Here is a 20,768-nt window from a genome sequence, read left to right as displayed (position 1 = left end):
GCACAGGGCGGGGTCGAGACCCAGGGTCTCGAGCTTGATGACGAGCTTGGAGGGTACTATGGTGTTGAATGCCGAGCTGTAGTCGATGAACAGCATTCTCACATAGGTATTCCTCTTGTCCAGATGGGTTAGGGCAGTGTGCAGTGTGGTTGAGATTGCATCGTCTGTGGACCTATTTGGGCGGTAAGCAAATTGGAGTGGGTCTAGGATGTCAGGTAGGGTGGAGGTGATATGGTCCTTGACTAGTCTCTCAAAGCACTTCATGATGACGGAAGTGAGTGCTACGGGGCGGTAGTTGTTTAGCTCAGTTACCTTAGCTTTCTTGGGAACAGGAACAATGGTGGCCCTCTTGAAGCATGTGGGAACAGCAGACTGGTATAGGGATTGATTGAATATGTCCGTAAACACACCAGCCAGCTGGTCTGCGCATGCTCTGAGGGCGCGGCTGGGGATGCCGTCTGGGCCTGCAGCCTTGCGAGGGTTAACACGTTTAAATGTTTTACTCACCTTGGCTGCAGTGAAGGAGAGACCGCATGTTTCCGTCGCAGGCCGTGTCAGTGGCACTGTATTGTCCTCAAAGCGGGCAAAAAAGTTATTTAGTCTGCCTGGGAGCAAGACATCATGGTCAGTGACTGGGCTGGATTTCTTCCTGTAGTCCGTGATTGACTGTAGACCCTGCCACAAGCCTCTTGTGTCTGAGCCGTTGAATTGAGATTCTACTTTGTCTCTGTACTGACGCTTAGCTTGTTTGATAGCCTTGCGGAGGGAATAGCTGCACTGTTTGTACTCGGTCATGTTACCAGACACCTTGCCCTGATTAAAAGCAGTGGTTCGCGCTTTCAGTTTCACGCGAATGCTGCCATCAATCCACGGTTTCTGGTTAGGGAATGTTTTAATCATTGCTATGGGAACGACATATTCAACGCACGTTCTAATGAACTCGCACACCGAATCAGCGTATTCGTCAATGTTGTTATCTGACGCAATACGAAACATGTCCCAGTCCACGTGATGGAAGCAGTCTTGGAGTGTGGAGTCAGCTTGGCCGGACCAGCGTTGGACAGACCTCAGCATGGGAGCTTCTTGTTTTAGTTTTTGTCTGTAGGCAGGTATCAGCAAAATGGAGTCGTGGTCAGCTTTTCCGAAAGGGGGGCGGGGCAGGGCCTTATATGCATCGCGGAAGTTAGAGTAACAGTGATCCAAGGTTTTTCCACCCCTGGTTGCGCAATCGATATGCTGATAAAATTTAGGGAGTCTTGTTTTCAGATTAGCCTTGTTAAAATCCCCAGCAACAATGAATGCAGCCTCCGGATAAATGGTTTCCAGTTTGCAAAGATTTAAATAAAGTTTGTTCAGAGCCATCGATGTGTCTGCTTGGGGGGGGATATATACGGCTGTGATTATAATCGAATTCTCTTGGTAGATAATGCAGTCTACATTTGATTGTGAGGAATTCTAAATCAGGTGAACAGAAGGATTTGAGTTCCTGTATGTTTCTTTCATCGCACCATGTCTCGTTAGCCATAAGGCATACGCCCCACCCCTCTTCTTACCAGAAAGGTCTTTGTTTCCGTCGGTGCGATGCGTGGAGAAACCCGTTGGCTGCACCGCTTCGGATAGCGTCTCTCCAGTGAGCCATGTTTCCGTGAAGCACAGAACGTTACAGTCTCTGATGTCCCTCTGGAATGCTACCCTTGCTCGGATTTCATCAACCTTGTTGTCAAGAGACTGGACATTGGCAAGAAGAATGCTAGGAAGTGGGGCACGATGTGCCCGTCTCCGGAGTCTGACCAGAATACCGCCTCGTTTCCCTCTTTTTCGGAGTCGTTTTTTTGGGTCGCTGCATGTGATCCATTCCGTTGTCCTGTTTGTAAGGCAGAACACAGGATCCGCGTCGCGAAAAACATATTCTTGGTCGTACTGATGGTGAGTTGACGCTGATCTTATATACAGTAGTTCTTCTCGACTGTATGTAATGAAACCTACGATGACCTGGGGTACTAATGTAAGAAATAACACTTAAAAATACAAAAAACTGCATAGTTTCCTAGGAACCCGAAGCGAGGCGGCCATCTCTGTCGGCGCCGGAAGCACTATACATTCATGTACATACTAACTCAATTGGCCAGACCAACCAGTGCTCCCGCACATTGACTAACTGGGCTATCTGCATTGTGTCCCACCACCCACCCACCAACCCCTCTTTTACGCTAGTCTCTGTTCATCATATATCCATAGTCACTTTAACCATATCTACATGTACATACTACTCAGCCTGACTAACCGGTGTCTGTATGTTAGCTCACTACTTTTATAGCCTCGCTACTGTATATAGCCTGTCTTTTTACTGTTGTTTTATTTCTTTACTTACCTATTGTTTACCTAATACCTTTTTTGCACTATTGGTTAGAGCCTGTAAACAAGTATTTCACTGTAAGGTCGACACCTGTTCTTTTCGGCGCACGTGACAAACAAACTTTAATTTGATTTTGATTCCCAAACCTTCCATAACAAAGCCATCTCCAGAGAGATGAACCTTGAGAAGAGTCCCCACAGAGCCCAAAGCCAGCAACACATTTAGACCCAACCAAATCATGAGAAAACAAAAAGATAATTACTTGACACATTGGAAAGAATTAACAAAAAAATGAGAAAACTAGAATGCTATTTGGCCCTAAACAGAATACCTGATTACTGTGACTGACCCAAAATTAAGGAAAGCTTTGACTATGTACAGACTCAGTGAGCATAGCCTTTCTATTGAGAAAGGCAGACCTGGCTCTCAAGAGAAGACAGGCTATGTGCACACAGCCCACAAAATGAGGTGGAAAGTGAGCTGCACTTCCTAACCTCCTGCCAAATATATGACCATATTAGAGACACATATTTCCCTCAGATTACACAGATCAACAACAAACCCAATTTTGAATAACTCCCATGTCTACTGGGTGAAATACCACAATGTACCATCACAGCAGCAAGATTTGTGACCTGTTGCCACAAGAAAAGGGCAACCAGTGAAGAACAAACACTACTGTAAATGCAACCCATATTTCTGTTTGTTTATTTCCCTTTTGTACTTTCACCATTTGTAGATCGTGAGTGTAATGTTTACTGTTCATTTTTTTGTTTATTTCACGTTTGTTTATTATCTTCTGCACTTGCTTTGGCAATGTTAACACGTTTCCAATGCCAATACAGCCCTTGAACTGAATTGAGAGAGAGAGAGAGAGAGAGAGAGAGAGAGAGAGAGAGAGAGAGAGAGAGAGAGAGAGAGAGAGAGAGAGAGAGAAGAGGGAGAGAGAGCGAGTGAGAGAAGAGGGAGAGAGATAGAGATAGAGATAGAGGGGGAGAGGTAGAGGGAGCGAGAGTGAGAAGGAGAAGGGGAGGGAGAGCGAGGGGGTGAGAGAGGGGGAGAGAGAGAGAGAGAGAGAGAGAGGGGGGGGTGGGAGGCAGAGTGAGAGACAGAGGCGGAGAGAGGTAGTGTGAGAGACAGAGGTAGAGAGAGGCAGAGTGAGAGGCGGAGATGTGGATGGAGGCAGAGTGAGAGACAGAGAGGTGGATAGAGGCAGAGTGAGAGACAGAGAGGTGGATAGAGACAGAGTGAGAGAGAGAGGCAGAGTGAGAGAGAGAGAGAGAGAGAGAGAGAGAGAGGTGGAGAGAGGCAGAGTGAGAGACAGAGAGGTGGAGACGTGGAGAGAGGCAGAGTGAGAGACAAGGAGGTGGAGAGAGGCAGAGTGAGAGATGGAGATGTGGATAGAGGCAGAGTGAGAAAGAGATGTGGATAGAGGAAGAATGAGAGAGAAATGTGGATAGAGGCAGTGAGAGACAGAGACGTGGATAGAGGCAGAGTGAGAGAGAGAGGCAGAGTGAGAGACAAGTGGAGCGAGGCAGAGTGAGAGATAGAGAGGTTGATAGAGGCAGAGTGAGAGACAGATAGGTTGATAGAGGCAGAGTGAGAAACAGATAGGTTGATAGAGGCAGAGTGAGAAACAGATAGGTTGATAGAGGCAGAGTGAGAGGAAGACGGACCTAGAAAAGGTATATAGAGAAAGTGGAGTAAAGAGACACATATAGGAATGGAAGAGAGAGATGGAGAGAGAGGATGGTACATGATAATGACAGCTAAAGAGCTTTTCTGCTCTGCATTAGTCCGAGAGAGCTTAGTTTGCAGTTTAAGAGCAGGATCAGCACTTGCGTATGGCCGGCGGATGTGTATCTGAGAGGGTGTTTATTTGTGTGTGTGTGTGTGTGTGTGTGTGTGTGTGTGTGTGTGTGTGTGTGTGTGTGTGTGTGTGTGTGTGTGTGTGTGTGTGTGTGTGTGTGTGTGTGGCACGAGGGCTGCTGCTGCCAAAGGTCCATTTAAGAGATACTCGTTTTTAACAGCCAAGTGACACAACAAGGAGAGCCAGAACAGCTTGAAAAACAACATCCCTAACCCACTGCCATCGCCTCCCAGGGCATCCAAACCCCTTGGATTCCAGCCAGGTCACCCCTGATATAATTCAGTCTGCATTAGCAGACATTAGATGTCTGAGGAAGTTAAACAGGTTGCGAAATGTTGCAAGTTCGAATCCACCAATAGAAAGTTGTTTTTGAGATTTTTGGTGCCAAAGGTTGCCAGTTCAAATCCAACGATAGAAAGTTGTTTTTGAGATTTTCGTTTTAAGCCTATCCTAAACCTTTACCTCAAACATTTGGAGTTAAATCCTAAATATAACCCTAACCTTAAAAAGTCAGACTTAGTGCCTAAATTTAACCTTAAACGCTTTGAAATTAGATGTTTGTAACAACTTTGAAATCTGACGTTTCAGAAACATGGATGAACGTCTAATTCTGCCGTGAGACTGTGAGAGCGTGTTGATTCAGTACACTAACCCTTCATCTGTGGGTACCTCTCTCTACGTAGGTCTACAAACTTTTGTGCTACTGAATTTTTGCAACACAACACAAACCAAGCTCCGTTCACGTAGACTGTGAAATCACTGTGTAGAGCCCTTTAGACTCAGTGTAGAGAGGAGAGTGTGTGAAGGCTAAGCAGTGTGTTATTGAACACAGTTCTGCTTACAGATCAGTTTGCATGCAAGATGCTAAACATATTTGTGTTGTATTTCACTCTGTTCTTGGCTGAAATCTGACAAATGTGATGTGTCATGACTATTGTTTCCTCACTCCACAGTAAATTCTCAGATTCTGGAAATATTTTATGCCATGATATATTGTTGATTACTAAATTTACACCATGTTGAATTCTGAATTTTATTCTTCATGCTTTTACACAAAGTTATTTTGTCTCTCTTCACCTGTGGAATGAACTTTGATGTAGTTTAAGACCATAAAGAAGAGAGAGGAGACAAGTACAACATCCGGGTTGAAGACCTCTGTAAACCCTGCTACTCGACTACAGTCATTACAGTATATTATCCTGTTCTATCAATAAACTCTCAAGGAGAACTAACAACCAGCAGAGACTTTCACTCCATGCACCTGACCCTGTTGTGAGGGCAGATGCTCAAGGACAATTTAAAAAAACTTGTTTAGCCCAAAAGCAGCTTCTAAACCCAAGCCAGTCGGGGTCTAAACAAGAGCAAACTTCAACAGACCTCTCCTTATTTAAACTACCCCTAAACACAGTTGTCGGCACCGCCTGCTAGTCTGCCACTATTCCTTGGCACAGCAAGCACATAGCCATTACCGCATGGTCCAGAAATAGTTGGTAACACTTTACTTGACACCTAGTCACATAACACATTATGACACGATCATAGCATATGTCATAACAGCTGGTATTTGTCATAACCTGTCATAATATGGTCAAAACACTGTCATGACCCATATATACACTCTTATGTAGGTGTCATAACCAGCCATAAAATATAGCAATATATGTCACAACAGGTGTCACTTTACTTGGACTAAGAAAAGAGACTTTATGACACTGTCAAGAAAAAGCATTATGACCATCCTGTATCACTTTACTTGGACTAAGAAAATAGACTTTATGACACTGTCAAGAAGCATTATGACCATACTGTGTCACTTTACTTGGACTAAGAAAATAGACTTTATGACACTGTCAAGAAGAAGCATTATGACCATCCTGTGTCACTTTACTTGGACTAAGAAAATATACTTTATGACACTGTCAAGAAGAAGCATTATGACCATCCTGTGTCACTTTACTTGGACTAAGAAAATAGACTTTATGACACTGTCAAGAAGCATTATGACCATCCTGTGTCACTTTACTTGGACTAAGAAAATAGACTTTATGACACTGTCAAGAAGAAGCATTATGACCATCCTGTGTCACTTTACTTGGACTAAGAAAATAGACTTTATGACACTGTCAAGAAGCATTATGACCATCCTGTGTCACTTTACTTGGACTAAGAAAATAGACTTTATGACACTGTCAAGAAGAAGCATTATGACCATCCTGTGTCACTTTACTTGGACTAAGAAAATAGACTTTATGACACTGTCAAGAAGCATTATGACCATCCTGTGTCACTTTACTTGGACTAAGAAAATATACTTTATGACACTGTCAAGAAGCATTATGACCATCCTGTGTCACTTTACTTGGACTAAGAAAATAGACTTTATGACACTGTCAAGAAGCATTATGACCATCCTGTGTCACTTTACTTGGACTAAGAAAATAGACTTTATGACTCTGTCAAGAAGCATTATGACCATCCTGTGTCACTTTACTTGGACTAAGAAAATAGACTTTATGACACTGTCAAGAAGCATTATGTCATCAGCAACAGAGCATTGGGTTAGGCGCATGTCTGACATCATTTAATATGGTATATTTCAGAAAAATGTCATATAACATATTCATACTGTTGACAAGTATGCTATAGCGGAATGGAATGTCTTGCCTTGTGTGGTAGGTTATGTGGGTTTTTGACACTCTTATGTAGATGTCATAACCAGCCATAAAGTAATGCAATATATGTCACAACAGGTTTAAATATATGTGTCATGACAGTGTTTTGACCATATTAGTGGCGTAGAGCTCTAAGGCAGTGCATCTCAGTGCTAGAGGCATCACTACAGACCCCGGTTCGATTCCAGGCTGTATCACAATCGGCCGTGATTGGGAGTCCCATAGTGCGGCGCACAATTGGCCCACCGTCGTCCGGGTTTGGGTTCGGCAGGCGTAGGCTGTCATTGTAAATAAGAATTTGTTCTTAACTGACTTGCCTAGTTAAATAAAGGTTAAAAAATAAAAAATATATAAAATAATATTATGTTATGTTATGACATATTTAGACATGGTTATGACCGTGTCATAACATGTTATGATGCTGGGTGTCAAGGGAAGTGTTACCAAATAGTTTTTCACTTTGATGTTCATGAAAGTACTCTAACACTGCTAATGAGGTTGGCCATGATTATAAACTGTTACTGATTGTGATGGTAGGCTATGCAAGATTATTGTCTATTAATAAGAGTTCCATAACTATGGTCCCAAACTGCTGACCCTGTGTCTCAGTGAGTGGCAGTCAATTCCCCCATGCTGACTCTGATCAATTGCAAAGATCACTATTACACTTGAATACTCTTGAGTCCTTAAAGGGTTCTTCAGCTGTCTCCATAGGATAACTCTTTGGAGAACACTTTCGGGCTCCATGTAGACCCCTTTCGGGTTCCATGTAGAACCCTCTGTGTAAAGTGTTCTATAGTACATGGAACCAAAAATGGTTCTACATGGACCTGAAAGGAGTGTATAGTTGAGGAAAGCTTGAGCATCAATTAAGTTATTGTGTTATAGTCACATTCATCCCAGATATAGCTACTGTATGAAACCCCCCCAACACCACTCCACTGATCTCATGTGCTCTCCCTCTACACCTCAGGCCATCCTGCCTGATAGGATTGAACAGAATGGGCAGCAGCAGCACCCTTTGGTTCCCCTGGTGTAAATATCCAGACAAACTGGGTCTGAGCCTAGTCTGCTGTCTGCCTGCCCGATCCCTCCTCTTCTCTCCTCAACCATTTCTCCCACTGCGCCCGTCATCACGTATAAGATCACTATTCGGAATCAAATCAAATCAAATGTTATTTGTCACATGCGCTGAATACAACACCTTACAGTCAAATGCTTATTCACAAGCCTCTAACCAATAATGCAGTTTTAAGAAAATACCTAAACAACGTAAGAGATAAAAATAACAAATTATTAGAGCAGCAGTAAAATAACAATAGCCTGCTCCATCAGTGCTCAGACTGTCTCTCAATAGGCTGAGATCCTTGACTGAGGGCTTGTAGGCCTGTTGTAAGGCAGGTCCTCACCAGACATCACCGGCAACAACGTCGAACGATGGGCACAAACCCACCGTCGCTGGACCAGACAGGACTGGAAAAAAGTGCTCTTCACTGACAAGTCACAGTTTTGTCACACCAGGGGTGATGGTCGGATTCGCATTTATCGTCGAAGGAATGAGCGTTACACTGAGGCCTGTACTCTGGAGCGGGATCGATTTGGAGGTAGAGGGTCCGTCATGGTCTGGGGCAGTGTGTCACAGCATCATCGGACTGAACTTGTTGTCATTGCAGGCAATCTCAATGCTGTGCGTTACAGGGAAGACATCCTCCTCCCTCATGTGGTACCCTTCCTGCAGGCTCATCCTGACATGACCCTCTAGCATGACAATGCCACCAGCTATATTGCTCATTCTGTGCGTGATTTCCTGCAAGACAGGAATGTCAGTGTTCTGCCATGGCTAGCGAAGAGCCCGGATCTCAATCCCATTGAGCACGTCTGGGACCTGTTGGATCGGAGGGTGAGGGCTAGGGCCATTCCCCTCCAGAACTGTCCGGGAACTTGCAGGTGCCTTGGTGGAAGGGTGGGGTAACATCTCACAGCAAGAACTGGCAAATCTGGTGCAGTTCACGAGGAGGAGATGCACTGCAGTACTTAAAGCAGCTGGTGGCCACAACCAGATACTGACTGTTACTTTTGATTTTAACCCCCTTTGTTCAGCGACACATTATTCAATTTCTGTTAGTCACATCTCTGGGAAACTTGTTCAGTTTATGTCTCAGTTGTTGAATCTTGTTATGTTCATACAAATATTTACACATGTTAAGTTTGCTGAAAATAAACGCAGTTGACAGTGAGAGGATATTTTTTTGTTGCTGTTGAGTTTAGGTAGATCATCACTCGTTGAACCAGGGGATTCATTTTTTTTTTAAATCACAGGGTGTGTGAACAACCATCTTATTGAATCAGATACTGAATCAGATACTGATTGAAAGCAATGTGCATGGTTCATTAGGGTTCTTTTGTAATCTCTCTTCATTTATATGTAGGTGAAGTGGAGGCTGGGCATTCAGACAACGGTCCTTGCAAATCCCAAATTCTTGGGACGTCCATACCCCATTGAAATGTACATTTAAAATGGTTACAGTTAAGGTTAGGGTTGGGTAAGGGTTATGGTTAAGGATAAGATTAAGATAAGGGTAGGGGTTAAGGTTAGGTTTTAGGGTAGGGATGTCCCAAGGATCCCAGATAGCACTAACCTTCAGGTAACACAGTCAAGGTCCTTAAACCATTGAACTGTGAGAAGTGGGAGCTATTGGAGAGAATATGAATAGGATCATATTGATATATTACAACAGTGGTGGGCCGTCAGGGCCAGCAAGGCCTTCTCTGATGGCCTAAACATCATCAGAATATATATATTTTTAAAATATATTTTCACACAAATATGTATTAAATTATTCCCCAGAGTAAGAGTTACACTCTTCATTTCATAGCGTTCCTCTTTGTTGCACTGCTTCCAGCCCCAGGTTGAGATTTGGAGGGCTGGTCTTTATGTTAGATATTTTATCCAATCATATTCAGCCATCATGTGTTGCCAGGGGTCTCAAATCTGCCCTCAGGCCTTCAGAATCAACAGTGCGGGCGCTTGTAGCTTAAAGTGAATGGAAATTAAAATTTAGTGTCAACCAATCAGCTTTAGAGTTGGCTATAGGACAGCATGGTAGCCTAGTGGTTAGAGCGTTGGACTAGTAACCGAAAGGTTGCAAGTTCAAATCCCCAAGCTGACAAGGTACAAATCTGTCGTTCTGCCACTTAACAGGCAGTTAACCCACTGTTCCTAGACTGTAATTGAAAATAAGAATTTGTTCTTAACTGACTTGCCTAGGAAAATAAAGGTAAAATAAAAATATTGTATGCCTGCTGGCTGGCTCCAGTGTTACACAGTTCGAGGATATAATTATGACGCCATTCTCAAGACAAACTTTTCAAGAAAAGTTGGACATTGTCAGGAGAGGGAGACGCCGACGCTACAAAGCCGACGCTACAAAGCCGACGCTACAAAGACAGGCTCCGAGAAGCACTGCAAACTGTACTGCTGGGAATGCCTATTATTTGCAATGATCGATTTGGTGTTTGGAGCCACACTGGCTTTGCAAACCTTAGTTGTCTAACCAAGGCAGCAACGACACACCAAAGTACGGCTGTGCACTTGCAAACAATGGTGCTTTTGAAAACTTTTGGGGACACACGAGTGGATCTACAGCTGCACAATGAAAAGGTATTGTACACTTCCCCTGCAATTCTCTGAATAAAAATGTCAATTTCAAGGTGACGCAACGCCTGGTTATACTGCGTTTCTGTCTAAATGTATAGTGTCTAGAGCCATGGCATCATAATTATGGTAATAAGAGGTGGATTAATTTGGGTGGGACTGTGTAGGACTTCACTGAAGGTCCAGGCCCCAGAACCATGGCACGCTACTGTATTACAATAACTATGTGCAGTGAAGACGCTAATGCCAATGTAGCAGGCTCTAAGAGATTTCATCAGCATTGAACGGCAGAATAATAATAAACCTTAAGCAGTCTATTTAGCCTCATACTCAACAGTACATGAAGTCTCTCTTCCACTTTCGCTCTCTCGTTCTCTTTTTAAATATATTTCTTTCTCTCTCTCTCTTTCTCTCTCTCTCCCCTTTTCTCTTTGTGGTGTGGGACTGTGTAACCTTCACTGCAAATTGAAGAGGATTTGGCACCCCTCCAGCCCACATACTTTTTCATAAATAAAGCACCAGCATGACTAAATCAAAGCCCACTCTAATTTCTTCATCCCTCTAATGACAGGGCCCATTTCACCTCTTTATGGTTACATGTTAGCCTGTCCCTCTCATTGCCCTTCTTCTCCTCTCCATCTCTCCATCTCTATGTCCATCTCCAGCCCCCAACTCTACTCAACCACCAACATAAGTACAGCCTACTCAACCCATTCTAACCTGTTCACAGTCATGTCACTGTATCTCCCCCAGCCGCCAACTTAACAACCAAAAGGACTAAAAGCCCACTTTAATTTACGTGAATCCTAAGGAGCCTTCATCTATCTCCAACATGTCAGAAATGTACATCTAGAGACACTGAAAAAAACACTTATTATACATAATAATTATATCTAGGTATCTACTTTCAAAACTAATGCAAACCGCTCCCAGCCCTCAACTCAAGTCAACCAACATTTCCAGCCTAAAGCCCACTGCAATTTATCAGACATCACAGAGGCCTTCTTCACTCTATATTTCCAACATGTCTTTCAAAATGGAGGGGCTAAGAGGCACTTTTGGCTAATGTACATTGCAGATAGTATAGTCCACTGATTACACATAATAACTGTAGGTAGCTAGCTACCTTCAGAATCAAGCAAAAAATAACAGCCCCCAGCACCCAACTCAACTCAACCAACAAAATTACTAAGCACAGTCAGAGGCCTCCAGCAATCTCCAATCTCCAACTTGTCTTTCAATATGTAGAGCCTAAGAGGTTTTCAGGCCTTCGTTGTAAATACAAATTTGTTCTTTATTGATTCGCCTGGATAAATAAAGGTTAAATAAATATAAAAAAGGTACGTTTGGTTATTGTAGTTACGACGGAGGGATAGGAGGAAAGCATTTGTTTGATTGGATGATAATCCGCCATAGTCAGAGTGAAGGACTATCCTGCTATATTTAAGCCCTATTCCAGAATATGATATAGCTTTACTCACAGGGGGTGAGGGGGATAAACGCTGAGGTGGGAGAGAAAGCTGCCGGCCCTCATGTGTATGAGACTGGACCTTCTCCATGGGGAAGCTGTGATCAGGGGTGGGGGGCAAGTGTCACATCTGCTTTGAGCTGTAACGTACGGTTCTGTCAGGAGACAATAGTGCACGGAAGGCCACCTCCAGCTTTTTATACCGACTAATATTGGACCAGGTCTCTCTTGAAAAAGAGATTCTCAGTAGAAAAAGAGAACTCAAGATGAGACAAGACTGGATAAATAAAGGTTAATATTATGGATGGGGTGGTGTCACTGATCCAGTCAGCTAATCAAATGTCAGAGTAGGTGTTTCAATAAAGCTGTACATGTAAGTTAGACCTGGATTTGGCAACCCACTCGTCACCCTACACCTTGTCGTACTATGGAGCCATTGAGCTGCCATGTGGTGCTTACTACAATACATTATAATTAACATATCACTCTGTCTTTTTGAACACATTCAGTGGATCTCTTCTTGCACATAGCGGCCAGGGTGGGGAATGATGGGAGTCTACATAGATAGGACATTATTTTGGGATAGAGGAACACAACCACACAAGGTTAGGAGGTGGGCTCACAACAAATAGTATTTTGGCTTTTTGAACCAGTGATTTGGGTGTACATTGACAGGTTTGTGGGAAGGGTAGAGTATAGGCTTTATACTGTAGATAACAGCACATGTTGGACCATGGCATCACATGGGGGGAATGTGGAGATCCTGGGTTTAGTATTACTTCCACAGGTTCATAGGTAGGGTATAGCAAAGGGTTTATAGGTATGGTATAGGAAGGGGTTCATAGGTGGGGTATAGAAAATAGTTTATAGGTAGGGTATAAGAAGAGGTTCATAGGTAGGGTATAGAAAATAATTTATAGGTAGGGTATAGGAAGGGGTTCGCAGGTAGGGTATTGAAAATAGTTTATAGGTAGGGTATAGGAAAGGATTTATAGGTAGATCATTGTTGAACCAGGGGATGACAGAGGGAGTGGTGTGGCTGATTCAATACAACCAAGGAATCACATAGGGGAGTAGGGAGTATGTAGGAAGGAGGCTGCATACTGACCTGCTCTGTGAGCCTTTTAGTCCTTAGGAAGAAGCCCAGCAGGCATCCTATGACCACAGCCAACACAGACAGAATGAGGAGTCCATTCTGTTTGCACACCCCCTTCACCCTCACCCACACTGCATCCAGAGCCACAACCATCACAAATCCCTAGTCTTTCCCTGTCCACGCTGTATCAGCAGAAACCCATAGAAACGCACTGACCCAACCCAGGATGGATGAGGGTGAAAAGAGAGGGAACGAGAACGAAAGAGATAGAGAGAAGAGGACAGAAAAGAAGAATGGGAACGGATGAGATAGGCAATTCTTGATCTCCTTTCACGCTCCAGGTTTAAAGATACTTTTGGATCGTCCGAATGGGCGTCTCTCTCTCCTTTCTGGCTGGTGAGCTGTGCTGGTCTAAGGAGATCAACACACTTTCCAGGCATCCCCTCCCTTTCTCTTACACCCATCCCATCATACCCAACCCTCCCTTCCATCCATCCCCTTTCTGTTCTGCCCCACCCATCCATCAAGAGACCCAGCCCTCCCCTCCAGCCCTCTATTCCCAGCCCTTCCATCCCTCCCTCTCTGCCTCCCATGCCTGCATCCACTCCCTCTTTTCCCCTCCAATCATCAGAGTTGTAGCCCTCCCCTCTATCCCTCCATCCCCACACTGTGACCAGCCCATCCAGCCCCTCCTCAGCCCAGCCTGTGACGCCGCCAGGGGTCTATGAGAGTGTGACAGCTGGCAGTATTGTTCTGAGGGTTAACATCAGAAATCCTCTTACAGAGACACCGTATTTAAAGGGAGCTGAAGGCTGGATTAAAGATCCAGCAACAATTGGACAAGGAAGGTTACCTGCAAGTTTATCACAGAGAGATCATAGATGGCGTCCTTTCAGCCTGTTGAATTAAGCTAATGGAGGGAAAGGAAAAAAAGTCCACTGACTAAACTAATCCGAACAGTATCTGGGCGATTCAAAGGGAAAGTCAACCTGAGCATGTCTCCCAGAATGTTAGTCATTTCCAAATGAAACCACATTCAGAACTTTGTATCATCATGATGATGCGAATAAAAATATTCCCAAACATGCATCGTGTTTGCAATAAGGAACTAAGGTAAAACTGTAAAAAACTTTATGTCCTGAATACAGAAGTGTTATGTTTGGGCATAAAAATAAATGGAATAGATCTAAGCACAGGCAAAATCCTAGAGGATAAGCTGTTTCAGACTGCTTTCCAAAAGACACTGGGAGACAGATTCCTAGAGGATAACCTGTTTCAAACTGCTTTCCAACAGACACTGGGAGACAGATTCCTAGAGGATAACCTGTTTCAGACTGCTTTCCAACAGACACTGGGAGACAGATTCCTAGAGGATAACCTGTTTCAGACTGCTTTCCAACAGACACTGGGAGACAGATTCCTAGAGGATAACCTGTTTCAAACTGCTTTCCAACAGAGACTGGGAGACAGATTCCTAGAGGATAACCTGTTTCAGACTGCTTTCCAAACAGACACTGGGAGACAGATTCCTAGAGGATAACCTGTTTCAAACTGCTTTCCAACAGACACTGGGAGACAGATTCCTAGAGGATAACCTGTTTCAGACTGCTTTCAACAGACACTGGGAGACAGATTCCTAGAGGATAACCTGTTTCAGACTGCTTTCCAACAGACACTGGGAGACAGATTCCTAGAGGATAACATGTTTCAGACTGCTTTCCAACAGACACTGGGAGACAGATTCCTAGAGGATAACCTGTTTCAGACTGCTTTCCAACAGACACTGGGAGACAGATTCCTAGAGGATAACCTGTTTCAAACTGCTTTCCAACAGACACTGGAGACAGATTCCAGGATAACCTGTTTCAGACTGCTTTCCAACAGACACTGGGAGACAGATTCCTAGAGGATAACCTGTTTCAGACTGCTTTCCAACAGACACTGGGAGACAGATTCCTAGAGGATAACCTGTTTCAGACTGCTAGAGGATAACCTGTTTCAGACTGCTTCCCAGAGGATCCAACAGACACTGGGAGACAGATTCCTAGAGGATAACCTGTTTCAAACTGCTTTCAAACAGACACTGGGAGACAGATTCCTAGAGGATAACCTGTTTCAGACTGCTTTCCAACAGACACTGGGAGACAGATTCCTAGAGGATAACCTGTTTCAGACTGCTTTCCAACAGACACTTTCAGACTGCTTTCCAACAGACACTGGGAGACAGATTCCTAGAGGATAACCTGTTTCAAACTGCTTTCCAACAGACACTGGGAGACAGATTCCTAGAGGATAACCTGTTTCAGACTGCTTTCCAACAGACACTGGGAGACAGATTCCTAGAGGATAACCTGTTTCAAACTGCTTTCCAACAGACACTGGGAGACAGACTAGAGGATAACCTGTTTCAGACTCTTTCCAACAGACACTGGGAGACAGATTCCTAGAGGATAACCTGTTTCAGACTGCTTTCCAACAGACACTGGGAGACAGATTCCTAGAGATAAGGATAACCTGTTTCAGACTGCTTTCCAACAGACACTGGGAGACAGATTCCTAGAGGATAACCTGTTTCAGACTGCTTTCCAACAGACACTGGGAGACAGATTCCTAGAGGATAACCTGTTTCAGACTGCTTTCAAACAGACACTGGGAGACAGATTCCTAGAGGATAACCTGTTTCAAACTGCTTTCAAACAGACACTGGGAGACAGATTCCTATAGGATAACCTGTTTCAGACTGCTTTCCAACAGACACTGGGAGACAGATTCCTAGAGGATAACCTGTTTCAGACTGCTTTCCAACAGACACTGGGAGACAGATTCCTAGAGGATAACCTGTTTCAGACTGCTTTCCAACAGACACTGGGAGACAGATTCCTAGAGGATAACCTGTTTCAGACTGCTTTCCAACAGACACTGGGAGACAGATTCCTAGAGGATAACCTGTTTCAGACTGCTTTCCAACAGACACTGGGAGACAGATTCCTAGAGGATAACCTGTTTCAAACTGCTTTCCAACAGACACTGGGAGACAGATTCCTAGAGGATAACCTGTTTCAGACTGCATTCAAACAGACACTGGGAGACAGATTCCTAGAGGATAACCTGTTTCAAACTGCTTTCAAACAGACACTGGGAGACAGATTCCTATAGGATAACCTGTTTCAGACTGCTTTCCAACAGACACTGGGAGACAGATTCCTAGAGGATAACCTGTTTCAGACTGCTTTCCAACAGACACTGGGAGACAGATTCCTAGAGATAACAGACTGCTTTCAAACAGACACTGGGAGACAGAGAGGATAACCTGTTTCAGACTGCTTTCCAACAGACACTGGGAGACAGATTCCTAGAGGATAACCTGTTTCAGACTGCTTTCCAACAGACACTGGGAGACAGATTCCTAGAGGATAACCTGTTTCAGACTGCTTTCAAACAGACACTGGGAGACAGATTCCTAGAGGATAACATGTTTCAGACTGCTTTCCAACAGACACTGGGAGACAGACTGCTGTTTTCCAACAGACACTGGGAGACAGATTCCTAGAGGATAACCTGTTTCCAACAGACACTGACAGATTTTCTGTTTCAAACTGCTTTCCAACAGACACTGGAGACAGACAGATTGGGAGACCTAGAGGATAACCTGTTTCAGACTGCCTTCCAACAGACACTGGGAGACAGATTCCTAGAGGATAACCTGTTTCAGACTGCTTTCCAACAGACACTGGGAGACAGATTCCTAGAGGATAACCTGTTTCAGACTGCTTTCCAACAGACACTGGGAGACAGATTCCTAGAGGATAACCTGTTTCAGACTGCTTTCAAACAGACACTGGGAGACAGATTCCTAGAGGATAACCTGTTTCAGACTGCTTTCAAACAGACACTGGGAGACAGATTCCTAGAGGATAACCTGTTTCAAACTGCTTTCAAACAGACACTGGGAGACAGATTCCTAGAGGATGACTTAAATGTACATGTAATGTATTGACTCAGGGTTGTGAATACTTATGTAAATGAGATATTCCTGTATTTCATTTTCAATAAATTAGCAAACATTTCTAAAAACATGTTTTCACTTTGTCATTATGGGTTATTGTTTGCAAATGGTTGAGATTTTTTTTTCAATCCATTTGGAATTCAGGCTGTAACAACAAAATAAGGAAAAAGGTCAAGGGGTATGAACACTTTCTGAAAGTTTTGATCTGATTCATTAGGATCCCCATTAGCCGATGCCACAGCTAGTATTACTGTGGTCTGACACAACGAAAAAGACATTACAGACAAAAGACTTTACAATGTACATACATTGAACCCGTGTGTGGCGTTAATGCGTTTGTTATTCACCCAATGTTCGCAGGTCTGATGGACCCACAACATTATTGGGTTTTTAAAACAATACAGCCATAACAGTTTAAGTAAAAAATACTACTTAGATGTTTACTTATATCAGTTACAATCAATACAGACAGCATAGACCATTAATATTTGCCATTTACCTTTACTAGATCACATTTATCAATAAAAGCGCTATTCATTTTAGTAAACAAAAATCAATTATAATCAAGACATGGGTGGAATGAATCATGTTTATCTTTAACAAATATAAATAAAACAGGGTTTTAATCACTATTGATGTTTATTGCTTTGAACTGAAAAAAATTGAAGGACAAATTGTATATACAGTATTTTATGGAAATGAGAAATGATCCCATTTAACACAAATGAAGGCCAATCTACACACAACATGAGGAACAGAGTTTTACTGTGTGTGTAGCAAATGTATTCCTTGCACTTGATGCATGTGTACTGTGGCTTCCTGTCCTTCTTGGGTTCACACACATAGCAGCACTTCTTCTTGTGACTACTAGCTGCAATCTAGAATGATGAAAACACTTAGTTCAGGAATTTTACCCACATCTCACTCACTCACACATATATAATTATATCCTCCTGATTCCTGCTTACAAGCAAAAATTAAAGCTGGAAGCACCAGTGACTGCTAGGCCCTCAGACGAACCATCAAACAGGCAAAGCGCCGCTGGGCCAGACGGATTACCAGGATGTGTGCTCCGGGCATGTGCTGACCAATTGGCAGGTGTCTTCACTGACATTTTTAACATGTCCCTGATTGAGTCTGTAATACCAACATTCTTCAAGCAGACCACCATAGTCCCTGTGCCCTAGAGCACTAAAGTAACTTGCCTAAATGACTACAGACCTGTAGCACTCATGTCTGTAGCAAAGTGCTTTGAAAGGCTGGTAATGGCTCACATTAACACCATTATCCCAGAAACTCTAGACCCACTCCAATGTGTATACTGCTCATGATGATGATGCAATCTCTATTGCACGAAACACTGCCCTTTCCCACCTGGACAAAAGGAACACCTACGTGAGAATGGAATTCACTGACGACAGCTCAGCGTTCAACACCAAAGTGCCCTCAAAGCTCATCACTAAGCGAAGGACCCTGGGCCTAAACACCTCCCTTTGCAACTGGATCCTGGACTTCCTGACTGGCCGCCACCAGGTGGTGAGGGAAGGTAACAATACATCTGCCATGCTGATCCTCAACACTGGAGCTCCACAGGGGTGCTTGGTGAGTCCCCCTCTGTACTCCCTGTTCACCCACAAATGGATGGCCAGACACGACTCCAACACCATCATTAAGTTTGCAGACGACACAACAGTGGCCTGATCACAGACAATGACGAGACAGCCTATAGGGAGGAGATCAGAGACCTGGGCGGGTGGAGCCAGATTAACAACCTATCCCTCAACGTAATCAAGACAAAAGAGATGATTGTGGACTACAGAAAAAGGAGGACCGGGCACGCCCCCGTTCTCATTGGTGGGGCTGTAGCGCGGCAAGTTGAGAGCTTCAAGTTCCTTGGTGTCCACATCACCAACAAACTAGAATAGTCCAAACACACCCAGACAGTCATGAGGAGCACACAACAATTTTCTGGATGGTGTCTGGGATGAACAATTCAAAAGGAGACTTTATGTCCTGCACATCCGTATCGGCACTTTATGTTCTGCACATCCGCATCGGCCCTTTATGTCCTGCACATCCGAGTCGGCACTTTATGTTCTGCACATCCGCATCGGCCCTTTATGTTCTGCACATCCGCGTTGGCCCTTTATGTTCTGCACATCCGCGTCGGCCCTTTATGTTCTGCACATCCGCGTTGGCCCTTTATGTTCTGCACATCCGCGTCGGCCCTTTATGTTCTGCATATCCGCATCGGGCCCTTTATGTCCTGCATATCCCTTTATGTCTTGCATATCCCTTTATGTCCTGCATATCCCTTTATGTCCTGCATATCCCTTTATGTCCTGCATATCCCTTTATGTCCTGCATATCCCTTTATGTCCTGCATATCCGCATCGGGCCCTTTATGTCCTGCATATCCCTTTATGTTCTGCATAACCCTTTATGTCCTGCATATCCCTTTATGTCCTGCATATCCCTTTATGTTCTGCATATCCCTTTATGTCCTGCATATCCCTTTATGTCCTGCATATCCCTTTATGTCCTGCATATCCCTTTCTGTCCTGCATATCCCTTTATGTCCTGCATATCCCTTTATGTCCTGCATATCCCTTTATGTCCTGCATATCCCTTTATGTCCTGCATATCCCTTTCTGTCCTGCATATCCCTTTATCTCCTGCATATCCCTTTATGTCCTGCATATCCCTTTATGTTCTGCATAACCCTTTATGTCCTGCATATCCCTTTATGTCCTGCATATCCATTTATGTTCTGCATAACCCTTTATGCCCTGCATATCCCTTTATGTCCTGCATATCCCTTTATGTCCTGCATATCCCTTTCTGTCCTGCATATCCCTTTATGTCCTGCATATCCCTTTATGTCCTGCATATCCCTTTATGTCCTGCATATCCCTTTATGTCCTGCATATCCCTTTATGTCCTGCATATCCCTTTCTGTCCTGCATATCCCTTTATGTCCTGCATATCCCTTTATGTTCTGCATATCCGCATCGGGCCCTTTATGTCCTGCATATCGCTTTATGTTCTGCATATCCCTTTATGTCCTGCATATCCCTTTATGTCCTGCATATCCCTTTCTGTCCTGCATATCCCTTTATGTCCTGCATATCCCTTTATGTCCTGCATATCCCTTTCTGTCCTGCATATCCCTTTATGTCCTGCATATCCCTTTATGTTCTGCATATCCGCATCGGGCCCTTTATGTCCTGCATATCGCTTTATGTTCTGCATATCCCTTTATGTCCTGCATATCACTTTATGTCCTGCATATCCCTTTATGTCCTGCATATCCCTTTATGTTCTGCATATCCCTTTATGTCCTGCATATCACTTTATGTCCTGCATATCGCTTTATGTCCTGCATATCGCTTTATGTTCTGCATATCCCTTTATGTCCTGCATATCCCTTTATGTCCTGCATATCACTTTATGTCCTGCATATCCCTTTATGTCCTGCATATCCCTTTATGTTCTGCATATCCCTTTATGTCCTGCATAGCCCTTTATGTCCTGCATATCCCTTTATGTTCTGCATATCCCTTTATGTCCTGCATATCCCTTTATGTCCTGCACATCCCTTTCTGTCCTGCATATCCCTTTATGTTCTGCATATCCGCATCGGGC

The 20,768-nt window shown here is 43.8% G+C and overlaps 1 protein-coding gene across 1 annotated transcript in view; it reads right to left on the bottom strand.

Moving 5' to 3' along the window:
• The window catches only part of slc1a7b (solute carrier family 1 member 7b), a 138,844-nt gene extending 125,574 nt beyond the window's left edge, over window positions 1-13,270 (bottom strand). The window contains exon 1 of the mRNA XM_064933238.1: window positions 13,130-13,270. Coding sequence (XP_064789310.1) covers window positions 13,130-13,270 — 141 coding nt within the window. The remainder of the gene's footprint in view (window positions 1-13,129) is intronic.
• Window positions 13,271-20,768: the final 7,498 nt, after the last annotated feature.

This window comes from Oncorhynchus masou, chromosome 24 (assembly GCF_036934945.1).
Source record: "Oncorhynchus masou masou isolate Uvic2021 chromosome 24, UVic_Omas_1.1, whole genome shotgun sequence".
NCBI lineage: Eukaryota > Metazoa > Chordata > Actinopteri > Salmoniformes > Salmonidae > Oncorhynchus > Oncorhynchus masou.
This window is presented reverse-complemented; position numbering and strand designations above follow the sequence as displayed.